The 15,346-nt window shown below is 47.8% G+C and overlaps 1 protein-coding gene across 1 annotated transcript in view; it reads right to left on the reverse strand.

Annotated features, from left to right (window-relative positions):
- MFN2 (mitofusin 2) overlaps positions 1 to 15,346 on the reverse strand; it is a 53,227-nt gene that overhangs the window by 13,863 nt on the left and 24,018 nt on the right. The window contains exons 2-7 of the mRNA XM_068242389.1: positions 14,650 to 14,828; positions 12,336 to 12,471; positions 8,392 to 8,554; positions 8,069 to 8,193; positions 6,124 to 6,232; positions 2,904 to 3,011 (exon numbers count right to left, since the gene is read on the reverse strand). Coding sequence (XP_068098490.1) covers positions 2,904 to 3,011; positions 6,124 to 6,232; positions 8,069 to 8,193; positions 8,392 to 8,554; positions 12,336 to 12,471; positions 14,650 to 14,824 — 816 coding nt within the window. The 5' untranslated portion in view covers positions 14,825 to 14,828. The remainder of the gene's footprint in view (positions 1 to 2,903; positions 3,012 to 6,123; positions 6,233 to 8,068; positions 8,194 to 8,391; positions 8,555 to 12,335; positions 12,472 to 14,649; positions 14,829 to 15,346) is intronic.

The raw sequence follows: 15,346 nt of genomic DNA on the forward strand, positions 1-15,346 counted from the left end.
TAAATTTTGTGAAAGGTTTGCCTATAATGCACCAAAATGCATCAAGCAAGGGTCTAGTATACATTTTGAGTACTATAAAAAAGTTTTAAACACAAAATCATGTCAAAAATGTAATTTTCCCCATTACCATTTCCGCCAGGCCACAATTACCTCCCTTAAAAAAAAATGCTGGTTGCATATAATATACTGTAAATAATGTTTTAGAGCAAAGTTGAAATGCAGGGTTATATTCCGCTTTAAGAGGGAGGTTCGTTTAAAAAGTTTTCAAAATTTACTGCTTAGATCCCTATAATGCTATAGGGCAGCCTTAAAGAAGACCTGTAACGAAAAAAATCTCACCTGGGGGGTACTCACCTCAGGGCAGCGATAAAGCTCCCCGAACAGCGGGGATGTAAATATTTACCTTCCCGGCTCCAGCGCAGGCGCAGTATCGGCTCTCCGCTCGGAGATAGGCGGCAATAGCCGATTGCTGTCGGTCCGCTCTACTGCGCAGGCGCAAGTCTCCTGTACCTGTGCAGTAGAGCGGACCCGACAGAGATCGGCTATTTTCGCCTATCTCCGTGCTGAGAGCCGCAACAGCGCCCCTACTGGAGCCAGGGAAGGTAAATAAATCAGCGCTTGTCAGGCTTGTCGGGGGAGGATTGCGGGACACTTCGGGGAGCCAGCGCTGGACTGCCTGCAGCTACAGGGGAGGGGGAAGCCTCATTGGGACCCTGAGGCTTCCCCATACCGAGGTGAGTACCCCCCAGGGGAACTTTTTTTGTTACAGAGTCTCTTTAACTGTACAAAAAACACTGAGTTTAACTTACCTGGGGCTTCTACCAGCCGCTCTGCAGCCGCCCTCTGCACGCGCCATCATTAAGCGTCCCTCCAGTCTCCCGCAGCAACCTTCTTCCGGCCAGACGACTAGTGAGCTGACGGGCCACTGCATATGCGTGGCCGTCGACGGGAGCGTTCTGTGCATGCGCAGTAGAGATTTTTTTGGCACTGCACATGCGGAGACCGCTCCCGTGGACGGTTAGGAGGTGTGCGGACCAGGGCCGCACAATCCAAGTGACAGGGGGTCGCTGCGGGGGACCAGAGGATTGGTGAGTGGCTGCGCGGGCACAGGGCAGCTGGAAGGGGCTGGTACTGGCCACATGTAAGTTAAACTTGTTTTTTTTCTACAGTTAAGGTTCCCATTTAAGAGACACTGAAGCGAAAAAAAAATGATATAATGAATTGGTTGTGTAGTAAGGATAATTACTAGAACATTAGTAGCAAAGAAAATATTCTCATATTTTTATTTTCAGTTATATAGTGCTTCTTATAACATTGCATCATTCTCTAATATTTGCAGTTTACACACTACTCAGCATTCTAAATGATTTTACAGAGCAGGCCAATAAACTATTGACCTGTCCTCTGCAGAAAAAACAACAATACAGTGCCAGACACTTGCGATAACAAGCTTCAAAAGACAGAGCTCTCTGCGACTTTGAAAGTCGTGGAGCTCAGTGGCTCTTTTGCATAGATAACAACTGGAGTTTAACTCTTCATGTACTAGAAACAATATTAGACTTATGTCTCTGCTCCTAATGTCTTATTTCTTGCCTGCACTACACATACAACTCATTAGATCATCATTTTTTTTTTTTTGCTTCAGTTTCTCTTTAAGTGAGGTCCAAGCATGAAGAATGGGAGTAAACATAACCCTGCAATCTGCAATGTAAGGATCCTGCAGTGGGATAGGGCAGGGTGCGGCTGATACTGGCCTACCTAGGCAGGCACTGAAGCTGGCTGCAGCACTTCCTATAAGCACTCTCTCTAGTGAATCAGACTCCTCTTACATAAGTGTGCTGTGAGCCTCTGCAGAGTACATCACACAGTGTGCAGCAACCATCTCTCCTCCCTCTCAGCTAATGCTGCACATCTATACCGGATCTGCTCAGGCGGCTGTCTGCACGGCATAAAATACAAGTCACATCGACTGATAAAAGCATTGTTGGCTCCGCTGAGCCCAGAATAGACGGCTAATCACAGACTTGGCCCAGATACTATTTATGAACACTGCTGATGAGGTTATATTACTCATCTCTCTGGGCGGAATAATAAAGGGAATCTGAAGTGAAAATAAACGTATGATATAATGGAGTTGTATGAGTAGTACAGCTAAGAAATACAACATTAGCAGCACATATATGAGTCTCATATTGTTTCCAGTCCATGAAGAGTTAATAAACTTCGGTTATCTATGCAAAAGAGCTTCTCTGAGTTCTCTGACGAAGCTTAGTTGGCTACAGTGCTGTTCTCAGCACTTATCTCAACCTGTCTCTCACCGTTTAAGGTTTTACTGCCAGGAAGTTCAAAGGGTCATTAGTTCTGCTCTGTTTCATCATTTAAAATATAGAGTGTAGTTTATAAACTGCAAATATTAGAGAATTATGCAATGTTATAAAAAAAAATCTATATAACTGGAGGGAAAAAAATATGAGACTTTTCTTTGCTGCTAATGTTCTAATAATTATCCGTACTACACATGCAATCCATTATATCATACGTTTTTTTCACTTCAGTGTAACTATAAAGAAAGCACTTTATTTTTCTACTTTCAAGAGAGCCTGTCATGAAAAGGGAATTCATGAGAGTCTGAACAAGGATTCTAGAGATGAAAACACAAAAAACAAAGCAGAGTTAATATTGATCATTTATCGCCTCACCATATTGTCTTAAGTCCCTACAGTAGACTAAGGCTGGCCATACACTGATCAACTTGGTCAACAGATAGATCCCTCTAAGACCATTACCTCATCAAATCTGAGAGCGCCAGGTCTTCCAGCCCACCTGACAGTAATAAGGACCAGAAATACACCCGTAGTACATGTATATACAATCAGTCAACATGGCCGTCTCCTTGCCCTCACCTCTTCCATGTATTCCGGCTCCGATGCAGACGCATCCCAGCGATTGTTCAGGATGAAGATGTTCGGTCGTGACAAACGCTCGTTCACTTTGTGGAAAAACTGCTTTTCCTGCAAAAAAACTTCATGTTAGAAAAACTTACAAGACAGCAAACCCGAAATAATAATAAACCTAAACGCATGCTGGGGAGGGTGCAGGAAGGGTTAAATGCTTTACTACACAATTAGCAGGAGGAGGAGACTGCTGATCATAAAGAGTTCATCTCTCAGCAGCAGAGGGAGGAAGTGGGTGGAGTCAAGTAGTCAAATCTGTGCTGGGAATGAGAAATGTGCTCTTGCTAGAGAATGCTACTCTACTAATGGAATTGAGCTTTTGTGAAGGGGAACCTGAGTCATATGACTTATCTCTGAAACGGCATAAATGTGAGTAATGGGAGAGTCTCCTATTCGTCTTTACTGACAATGAAACATCTGGAAGGACGAACTTAAGTTTACAGGGAGCCTGAAATAAGAGACACATGGAGGCTGCCATATTTATTTATTTTTAAAGCAGGTCTGAAGCAAATAAAAAAACCCACAAAAAACACATACTTACCTCCCCTCGTTCCACCGCAGGCTCCTCCGTTCCAATCTCCTGCCATGGGAGGCTTCAGAAGTCTTTGGGAGCCCGAGTGCTCCCGAAGACAGACGACTTTGTACTGCACATGTGTGAGTGTGCGAGAGAGCATGCTCGCACATGTGCAGTACTGAGTGGCCCGTCTTCAGAGCACTCGGGCTCCCAAAGACTTCTGAATCCTCCCACGACAGGAGATATGAACAGAGGAGCCTGCGGTGGAACGAGGGGACCAGGGGAGGAACAGGGAGGCTCTATAGGACCCAGAGCCTTCCCTCTCCTGAGGAAATAGCAGTAGGGTATTGTACCATGTTAGCCATCAGTAACAGCAAGAAGTTTTGAATCTGGATGATACCATTTATTGGCTAACAGAGATAAATAAGAGTACGTTTTCGGCTTTTGAATCTTTGTCTCCTTAGGTAAGTATTTGATCTGCTGTATGCTTGTTCAGGGTCTACGGCTAACAGTATTAGAGGCAGAGGATCAGCAAGACAGCCAGGCAATCTGCATTGATTAAGAGGAAATAAATATGTCAGCCTCCATATCCCTCTCACTTCTGGTTCCCTTAGGCTGCTTTCACAGTGGGACGTTACAGGCGCACGTTAGAGCAGCCTGTAACGCACCCCCAACGCACAGCAATGAAAAATCAATGGGCTGTTCACAGTGCCCACGTTGCGTTACAGTGTAACGCTGCGCCATAAGACAACGTACTGCATGCAGTACTTTATAAGCGGCTAAGCCGCGTTAGACTGTTTGCACATGCTCAGTCATGTTGGGGAGGAGGGGAGAGCGGCCGGGCACATGGCTAATTAATATTCACTGCACTCAGTGACGTGCAGTGTTTACTTCCTGGAGCGGCCGCTCTGTGCGGCGATTGGCCGGGCGGGACCACGTGATGCCGCATGTGCACAAAAGTACGCATCACGGACGCCAGAGTGAGCTGCACAGCGCGGCTCACTCCGACGTCCACATCAGAGAGCACCAGGCGTTGCGTTAGGGGCACGTTATGCGACCTATAACGTCCCCTAAACGCAACGTCCTGGTGTGAAACCAGCCTTAAAGGAGTTATCAGGGAAAAAATAAATGAGCTTTATTCACCTGGGGCTTTCTCCAGCCCCTTGCAGCCGACTGTCCGACGCTGTCACCTCCGCTCCCCGCCGCTGTCCCACTCTCGCCGCTCGCGAAGCACCGCTGTCAATCATGGCCACGTGGGTCGGTCTGAATACCGAGCGGCGAGAGCAGGACGGCGGCGGGGAGCAGAGGTGACAGCGTGGGACAGTCGGCTGCAAGAGGTTGGAGGTGAGTAAAGCTCATTTTTAGATTTTTCCCTGATAACTCCTTTAACCAGCTGAGCGGTCTGGACGAGCTCAGCTCGTCCAACACCGCCAGCGGCTGCCGCTCAGGCCCTGCTGGGCCGATTTTGATGAAATAAAAAGCAGCACACGCAGCCGGCACTTTGCCAGCCGCGTGTGCTGCCTGATCGCCGCCGCTCTGCGGCGATTCGCCGCGAGCAGCGGCGAAAGAGGGTCCCCCCAGCCGCCTGAGCCCAGCGTAGCCGGAACAAAAAGTTCCGGCCAGCGCTAAGGGCTGGATCGGAGGCGGCTGACGTCACGACGTCGGCTGACGTCGATGACGTCACTCCGCTCGTCGCTATGGCGACGATATAAGCAAAACAAGGAAGGCCGCTCATTGCGGCCTTCCTTGTTTATTCTGGGCGCCGGAGGCGATCGGAAGATCGCCTCCGGAGCGCCCTCTAGTGGGCTTTCATGCAGCCAACTTTCAGTTGGCTGCATGAAATAGTTTTTTTTTTATTTAAAAAAAACCCTCCCGCAGCCACCCTGGCGATTTAATCAGAACGCCAGGGTGGTTAAGGGAAACTGAAGTGAGAAAGATCATGAAAACGGCCAACACTGAACTGACTCTAACCGGCCAATAATTTCCAAAACTAAAGGTGGCCACTAACTAGCCAATTTCTAGCGAAAAATCGTTAAGAGCGATCAGAAATTCTGATCGGATTGGTTGTAAATAATCTCAGTTGATGGTCACAAACGATTAGGAATTATGAAAATAGTTTACAATATTTACGATTATGAAAATAGTCGTCCAATTGGATTTTTGTCAAACCAAAATTTGGATTTTCTTGTTGGTTGTGATAAGCAAAGGGAAGCAAAGATTGGTTCGTTGATGGCGAACAATTTTTCTTCCGATCAGAATTATCTGATCGCTCAAATTATTTTTCTCTAGAAATTGGATCATTAGTGGCCACCTTAACACGCTCATATTGCTCTTATGTATCCTTGGCAACAGCCATCTGTATACTTTGTTTGGAGCACGGTTGCCGTGAGTCTGTGCAGAAATTCCCACCGAGCCATAGTAGTAATTAGCTGTACAGAGCAGGAGCCCTTGTTAATCATTTTCAGCACCTGGACTTATCCACACACTGGCAGCAAAGTGTGATGTTCCTGTGTGCCAGTCCAGTCTGCAGTCTGATTACATCTGTTAGATACCAAGTCCTGCGGCACAGACATTCCTTACACTCCTATACAAGCATGAATGAACATGTGGGAGGAGCTGAGGAGGAAAATTAGCGCTGGAGGCGGAGCCACTTACTGTCTGCATGAGGGTGGACTCTGAGTTGGCCACCAAGACAAAGACGTCAGCATCAAGACAGAACCGGTCTATCCAGCTGTCCAGCTCTGTGGTCACATCAATACCGGGGCTACAAAGACATAATAAACATTTAGGATAAGCTTAGACACTGCAGCGTTACATTAGCGCATTAGGAAAATAGCATTTCAATTTTCGGAGATTGAGAAAAATGCACAATATTTTATGTACATTTTTGCATGCGATTTCTTGCAATGGTCTTATTTACTTGTTCTGCCAAATGACAACTGACAAATTCCTGTCTCCAGTCCGGGCTGTGGAGTTGGTACAAAATCATCCGTCTCCTCGACTGACTCCACAGCCCTGTTTTCAGTAAGCAAATATGTGCAAAAATGTAGCAGGCTGTCTCGCATACAAACATTTGTATAAAATGGAAACAAGCCCAGTCAAAATCATCAGTTTGCGTAATAATGCGAATTTTCATTGTAAAAAAATCCTTTGCATGGAAACATAGCCTTAAAGGAAAACACTGGACTGCAGTGAAGGAAAGTACCCCCATGTGTTATCAGGTACTGTGTTTGGGTTTAATAGCCCTTTTGGTTTTTTTGTAATCTGCTTTGAAACATCACGAAAAAACACTTTCTCACTTGCTCCAAAAATGTGACCAATAAGAGTTTAAACCGAATTAAACTTCCAGGTGATGTGTGAGCAGATTCTTTAAGGCATAACCCAGCCATTCTCTTGTCCTTATCATCATCATGTTCTCCCTAACCAGCTCTCTCTGCTCCTCCAACTCTCTATGGAAGTCCACCCCTTGTCACCTGCTCACTCCTGAGGCTCCACAACTTCTCTGGAGCAGCCCATACTCTATGGAACTCCCTCCCCTGTTCTGGCTCACCCCCACCTACAACTAATTCAAGCAGGCCTTAAAGAGAATCTGTATTGTTAAAATCACACAAAAGTAAACATACCAGTGCGTTAGGGGACATCTCCTATTACCCTCTGTCACAATTTCGCCGCTCCCCGCCGCATTTAAAGTGGTTAAAAACAGTTTAAAAAAGTTTGTTTATAAACAAACAAAATGGCCAACAAAAAAGGAAGTAGGTTGATGTACAGTATGTCCACACATAGAAAATACATCCATACACAAGCAGGCTGTATACAGCATTCCTTTTGAATCTCAAGAGATCATTTGTGTGTTTCTTTCCCCCTGCATCTCTCATGCACTGAAGTTTCAGGCTGCTCTTTTCTTCCTGCAAACAGCTTTGCCCTTGTCTGTAATTCCTCAGTATGTGAAAGCCCAGCCAGCTCAGAGGACGATTTATCCAGCTTGTAAAAGATAAGAGAGAAGAGAGAAGCTGCTCTAATCTAAATAACACACAGCAGTGTGCAGAGGGGCCAGGAGGGGGGAGATGCATCACAGAACCACAACACTGAAGAACTTGGCAGCCTTCCAGACACAGGCTGACAAGTCTGACAAGTGAAAGATAAGTTGATTTATTACAGAGACTGAGATAGTACAAAGTGCTGCAGTAAGCCAGAACACATTAGAATAGCTTTTGGAACTTGTAGGATGATAAAAAACAGGATGCAATTTTTGTTACGGAGTCTCTTTAAAGACCCATTTGTTCACCATTGATTACACACCATCTTCATAGCTCCAACCCCTCCCTTGGACTTAAATGCTACTCCACCTCATATGTTCGTCTCCTCCACCCCTTAGATTGTAAGCCTTTTTGGCAGGCCCCTCCTACCCACATTCTCTGCTCCCCCACCAAATGGACTCAGCGACTTGTCTGCTGTATCTATCCCTACATGGTTACATCACTTTTTCATGCACGATTGTTGAACGCCATCATGTCTACTGTACAGTACTACATAATATATTACTCATGGATAAACAAGTAATGTGTCCCCAATGAGACAACCCCTCCGGTGACAACCTCACCTGTCCATCAGCACCAGGTCATCCTTCAGGAGGGGACACTTGGAATTTGGCCACATGACACTGACCAGAGAGCCAGAGTCCAGCAGCTCATCTTGGTGGAGAGCGTGGGCCAGCTGGTTCACCGTCTGTGTCGGGAGGAAGAGATGTGAGAGCAGGAGAAACACTACGCCTGACACTACATACTAAGGGGTCAAAAACATAACATGAAGTGGGTGGACATGGGATTGGAGGTTTGAGATCACATGGGGAGGGTGGGCGGAGCACAGACATGGGGAGAGGGAGGAGTCACGACTTCTAAGGATAACACCCACTTTGATACCGACCTTAACACTTCTCTTCTCCTCAGAGCCGTCAGTCAGCAGGTAGGCCTCACTTCCGTCCGTCCCCTCCACCCGCAGGAAGCAGTTAGTGGTGTGGCCGATGCCGGAGGGCAGGACTTTGTCCCATAACATGGCGTTTATCACAGTGCTCTTCCCATTGCTTGTCCTGCAGAGGCAGAGAGAACCGACAATAATACCAAACGCTTAACAATACAACCTAAACCAAACTTAGAACTTCCTCTCTGCTCTAAAAGATTAACACAGCATGATAACCTTTATGGAAAAAGTGTCTTCATTACAATTTATGGAAATCCTAGAAAATAAACTGAAGTTTTGACTTGGTTTCACTTTGCAGGGAGCACTGAAGGGGTTAAGCCTCAGTGTTTACTGTATGGGGAGGGCTGCCTAGGTAGAGCTCTCCTGCAGTCTATTCACAGCTGCTGATAATAGGCACTTTGATCTGACTAAACAAACACAGAGCAGTGGATTTCTTCAGCAACTATAATGTGGAATGAAGACTTCTCATTGTGTGCTGTGCAGGAGTTCAGGCCTGCTTTAAGCATTTAGGAGCACAAGACATTACAGGTGTGCTGGTGAGCCCACTGTATGCTGCTCGGGACTCCTCACATCCCTGGGGCCCCTTTCACACTGGGCCGGTATTTTTATCGCACCCCAATGAAAGTCCAGTGTTCTCCCCAGGCTCTTTTAGACGGGTGCTCCACCCGGCTAGTTTTGGTGAGCACCCGGCTGTCATCGACTCACCTCCTCCTCTCTCGTAAACAGAGCTGTGCAGAGATGCACTGTCCCTCCATTCTCTCCACCTGGCTACTTTTTCATGACACCCGGCTAATTTTTCATGGCGCCCAGCTGGAAAAAAAATTTCTGGGGAGAACACTGAAGTGTAACGGGGCCGTTCATACCGACGTGGTGTGGCAAGATATGCGGAAGTAACGTTTTCACTGCCTCTCCGACCCAAAGACAGACCTATATCGCACGGTTCTGCGGCAAACTGTGGTGGACCGGAAGTCATGTAAGTCTATGGCGATGCAGGGTGTTTAAAAAATGTATGCGGTGGCTCCGCGGCGGGCACGCACAGAATTGGATTTTGACAATACGCTTCCATGCACTTCTGTATTTCCAAAACAGGAAGTGAGCGTAAGCGAGTGTCACTTCCTGTTTGGCTGTGAGCCAGAAGGGGACTGCCACGTATTAACGTGGTAATCACCGAAGGCCTGTTTTTGGCCGGGTAGCTGCCGCCAGTTCGTGGTATTTCCGGAGATGAGCGTGTCTGTGCTGCACTCTCACATGCGCTGTACAGATGCACCTGTCTTCGGAAGGACTTGGTAAACATGAGTATTTCAGAAGCCTCCACAAGGAGTCATGTAGGTGCGGACTGTCATGGGAGCATAGCTGTGGATAGAGGAGACTGGGAAGGCCTTCCATCTACTAGGTGAGTGATTATTTCATATTTTTATTGAGAGTGATCTCACATTTGCTCTAAGTTCCGAGAGTCTCACTGACTCCTGCATGTCACAGAATAAACGCCCCCCTTCCCCCCAAAAAAAGTGTACATTATAAAAACATATTGTAAAAAGCATTTTGTCGAGGGAGAGAGAAGAGATTGCCTATGTCGGCACTATCAGTCCATTAAAGCAGTGAGAGTGATTGAGGGAGATGCTCTGTTCTGGGCCGCATGCTGATCTCCTCTGATGATATACGGCAGCGGAATCTGGATATAAAGTACACGTATTGGTTGAATGAGATAGAAGGCAGAGTATCCGGCACCGCTGTCTGTGATCATTTATTTGCGTTTCATCCAAAGTGCAACATGCATAATGCAGCAGGATTGTACATTAGCCAGTTATGAGTTCTACCTTAAAGAGAATCTGTACTCTAAAATTATTACAATAAAAAGCATACCATTCTATTCATTATGTTCTCCTGGGCCCCTCTGTGCTGTTTCTGCCACTCCCTGCTGCAATCCTGGCTTGTAATTGCCAGTTTTAGGCAGTGTTTACAAACAAAAGACATGGCTGCTAACAGCATGTGATAGGCTGAGAGTAGCTCAGTGTGTGAGTCATACAGAGCCTGCACGGGGCGTGGAGAGGGTGTGTATAGCGTCTATCCTATCACAAGCAGACCAGCACATTCCAGCCTGAGTGCCTGAGCCCGACAGAGCCAACAGAAGAAAGAAGATTATATTATATAACAGAGATAATACAGCCACTGTGCAACTAGGAAAGGCTGCAGTAAGCCAGAGCACATTAGAACAGGTATAGGAACTTATAGGATAGAAGAAATAAGGCTGAACATTTTGTTACAGAGTCTCTTTAAATCAGGTGGGAGAGGGGTACAGTGGGTGCTAGGCAGGAGCCTGACGGCCGTTTCGCACTGCAGTGCTTCTTCTGAGACTGTTCCACAGCGCCGGGCAGGACCGTTTCTGGTTTTACTTGCAGGTGGGCAGGGTGCATGACGTACCGCTCATACGTCACCCTTCAGATGGCATCTGTGGATACTATGCCAGGACGTTGCCTGGGAGACCAACACTTTTGCGTTTCAATAGCTTGCAGCTATGGCGTATGTATTCAGACGCCAATCAGTTTATTTACGTTTTTGCTGCTGCATGGGACGCAAGCTTAAACAGGTTGCAGCACATACAGGAAACACAAAGTGGATAAATGAGTGGAAAACGTGAAATTAAACCATGAACAAAAGATGGAACAAAGTCAGACATCAGGAAAGGTGAGAAAGTGAGGAAGTGTATGTGTGCATCTGTCTCCCGGGCAACGTCCTGGCATAGTAACCACAGACGCTGACGTAATGGCCGTGTATGAGCGTCACTTCATGTGCCCCGCCCACCAGCAAGTAAAACCAGAAACGGTCCTGCCCGGCATTGTGGAACAACCTCAGAAGGAGCACGACAGTGCGAAACGGCCTTCGGGCTCTTGCCCAGTGTCCACTGTACCCCTCTCTCACCTGATGTATGGTAGGACTCATAGTTGCTTTAGCAGTGGCCAGGCCTAGTGAGTGAACAACCTGCAGGCCCTCTCCCTCCTTCCTGTACCTCTCCTGTCTTTCAAGAGTATATCCATCCCTGCGAATCACACAGCAACAGTGCTGACACCATCCAGGTCATGTGGGTGAGGGCAGTGCCAACTGCAGCATTGTCTCCGTGGTGACTGGCAGCCTACCCATTAGCATGTGGTGCTACCAGTATTAGACTCTGAGCATCCTTTCAGAAGAATGCATAATGATGACTCATCAGTGTGCTGCTGCTCTTCAAAATTCATTGAGAATCATACTTTTAAAGAGAACCTGTAACAAAAAGAAAGTTCCCCTGGGAGGTACTCACCTCGGTAGGGGGAAGCCTCAGGGTCCCAATGAGGCTTCCCCCTCCCCTGTAGCTGCAGGCAGTCCAGCGCTGGCTCCCCCGAAGAGTCCCGAATCCTCCCTCGACAAGCCTGATAAGCGCTGATTTATTTACCTTTCCTGGCTCCAGCGGGGGCGCTGTTACGGCTCTCAGCACGGAGATAGGCAGAAATAGACGATCTCCGTGGGGTCCACGCTACTACGCAGGCGCCTTGAGCTTGCGCAGTAGAGCGGCCCAACAGTGTTCGGCTATTTTCGCCTATCTCCGTGCGGAGAGCCGATACTGCGCCTGCGTTGGATCCGGGGAAGTAAATATTTACATTGCCGCCGTTCTGGGAGAATTTTCGCAACCTTCGAAGGACCGAAGGGGATGGGGGAAGCCTCAATAGGATCCGGAGGCTTCCCCCACCCGAGGTGAGTACCCCCCAGGGGAGGTTTTCTTTGTTACAGGTTTTCTTTAAGTATAACATCAAACTAACTAGAGGATGCAGTGCTGGATATAAGATAAGGGGTGCAGGTTTATAAAGACACAATCGTCACACTTTATAGCACCTGGCATCTCTGAGGAAGAACCTTACCTTCCGAAGAAGGCCACCTTCATGTGCCGGCGTGCCAGTACCTCACTGATGCCCTTCACATTGGTCAGATAACCCTTCACCTCCAGGACCTGCTCTTCCGAGGCCACGGGGTCCAGCTCTGCATTCTGATAGGTTTCTGGGGAGGAGGAACACAGAGACAATAAGATCTGATTCTGAGCATCATCTACACACAGGACAATGGCCTCAGAAGAGATCGGCCAGATCTGTACAATGAAACAAGCAACGTGAGAGCCTGTACAGAGATATTGTGCACGTTGTTTTATATACATTATGAATAGGGAAGTTTTCCTAACAGCTGCAACTTCCACACAATTATAATATAAAAGCAAAAGTATTAGAGGCGGAGGATTAGCAGGATAGCCAGGCAACTGGTATTGCTTAACTACCTAACGACCGCGTCACGCCAATGGGAGTGACCGCGGCGGGACCGCCTAACGCCGATTGGCGTCAAGTCCTGAAGCTGCAGTTTACCAGGGAACATGCGTGATCGTTCCCTGCCGGTTCACGGAGCGGAGCCTGCTAGCAGCAATCACGGCTTACAGACTGTATTCAGCAGAAAGAAGCCCCCTTTGTTTACGTTTGTACAGCGCTACGATCTCCTGCAGAGCTGTACGGGAGACACTGGGCTGTCCCTCAGAGCGGCTCCTAAAGCGTGTCCTCTCATAGGCTGATGCCTACGAGGAAGAGAGCCGATCGCCATCATATGGCGATTTAGGATGGCAAAGGAGGGGAGGGAGGAAGGAAGGAGGGAGGGAAAAGCCTCTTTTTAATAAAAAAAAAACAAAAAAACCAAAGATCGCAGCAGCGATTAGAGACCTCCTAAAGAGTGTCTTATTAAGGACAAGAAAAGGAGGAAAAATTCATTAGTGTGCTTAGCTGTAGGGCTGTGCAACATGCTGACAAAGCTGCGCAGCCCTGTATGGTGCAAAATGGCCTGGTCACTAGGGGAGTGTAAACCTGTGGTCCTAAAGTGGTTAAAAGGAACTAAGTATGGCAGCCTCCATGTCCCTTTAGTTGTCCTTTAACCACTTCTGTGCCAGGGGGTAGTTTTGCTGATCGGTGCTGCGTGGGCTCTTCAGCCCGCAGCACAGATCGGATAGCAGCCAGGGCGATCAGACTTCCCCCCTTTTTTTCCCACTAGGGGGATGTCCTGCTGGGGGGGGGGGTCTGATCGCCACCGGCTGCTTGCGCTTGTGGGGGGCTCTTCAAAGCCCTCCTCCGCAGCACTTTCTGGCCTCCTTCCCCTTCCCTCCCTCTCCCTCCCCCTGTGAGCGGAGCAGCGCCGTATATATGTAAACACCGGGGAAGATCTTCCCCGTGTGTTTCCATTTACCCTGCGAGCCGCGATCGGCGGCTCGCAGGGTGCTCACGGAGTCACCCTCCGTGAACTGACATGGAACGGCCGCTCATACGAGCGTCCGTTTCCATGGAATCCACTTCAGGATTCAGGGGCGTACTTAAGCGTATGCAGAATCCTGAAGTGGTTAAAGGGATACAGTAGGGGGGGGGGGGGGGGGGGGTCGGGGGAAAATGAGTTGAACTTACCCGGGGCTTCTAACGGTCCCCCGCAGACTCCCTGTGACCACGCAGCCGCTAACCGATGCTCCGGCCCCGCCTCTGGTTCACTTCTGGAATTTCAGACTTTAAAGTCTGAAAACCACTGCACCTGCGTTGCCGCCCCCTCCCTCCCGCTGATGTCACCAGGAGCATACTGCGCAGGTCCAGTATGGTCTGTGTCTGTGCAGTACGCTCCTGGTGACATCAGGGGAAGCGTGGACACGGCAACGCAGGCGCAGTGGTTTTCAGACTTTAAAGTCTGAAATTCCAGAATTGAACCGGAGGCGGGGCCGGAGCATCGGTGAGCGGCTGCGCGGGCACAGGATGTCTACGGGGGACCGGTGGAAGCCCCGGGTAAGTTCAACTAATTTTCCCCCGACCCCCCTACAGTATCCCTTTAAAGTGCAAAATTGACAGGGACTTCAGCTTAATGCCTGGTACACACCATGCAATTTCCCATCAGATAAACGTGTCGAAACAATGATTTCAGACAGGTTTGGTCTGATCAATTTCTGATCAATTTTTCAATCACTTATATACAAAATCGATCAGAAACACAATTGAAAATCAGTCAGAAATAATCGATTCATCTGTAGTTGCACAGTGTGTACCAGGCATAAAACCCACATGAAACCAGGGGATGCATCTGAGGTTGCTTCTGCTCAGCCTCCCGAGCTCCTCCCATGATCGCTATTAGCCTGATTGAATGAAATACCAATATTAATCGTGGTCTTACCCTCCAGGAAGTTGTAGCTTTCCTGGATGTAGGCGCCGAGCTGGTCGAAGATGCCATTGATCTTCTTCTTGGCGGTGACGAAGTGCTTGAGTGGAGAAGCGCTGACCTCCGCCATGTATCGCTTGTCTTTCTTCACAGAGTTCTTCTGCGCTGAGCGTACGAACAGAAGGGACATTGCGCTGGGGGAAAAAAGAGGATCGGTGAGCGCAGGACAGCTGGGTGTTATGAATACAGAGAGATACACGCACTGACGCTCCAATCACACTAATACCGCTACTGCACAGACTTCACACGCAGCACACGTTCCTGCCTGCCGATCATTGTCAACAAGTAGCTTTATTCATATACTTCACAATGCAACACGTTTCACAGGTTCAATCCTGCTTCATCAGGCAGTAATTGGAGAAAACTATTGAAGGCACTTGGATTCATGAGATACTGAAATAGTTTGTTCCAATTACTGCCTGATGGAGGAGCAGGACTTAACCTTCAAAACGCGTTGCATTGTGGAGTATATGAATAAAGCTACTTGTCGACAATAATCAACAGAACTGTGGCTACTTTGGGGAGGTAACATTCTCTTTTAAACTTTTTTTTTTAATACATTTTATACTTGTACTGGCGTCTCTGTTCCAACTTACAGTTCATATTATAAACCACCCTTGTATAACTTAACAGCAAGTAAGAACCCAGTAAC

Source organism: Hyperolius riggenbachi, chromosome 6 (assembly GCF_040937935.1).
Source record: "Hyperolius riggenbachi isolate aHypRig1 chromosome 6, aHypRig1.pri, whole genome shotgun sequence".
Lineage (NCBI taxonomy): Eukaryota > Metazoa > Chordata > Amphibia > Anura > Hyperoliidae > Hyperolius > Hyperolius riggenbachi.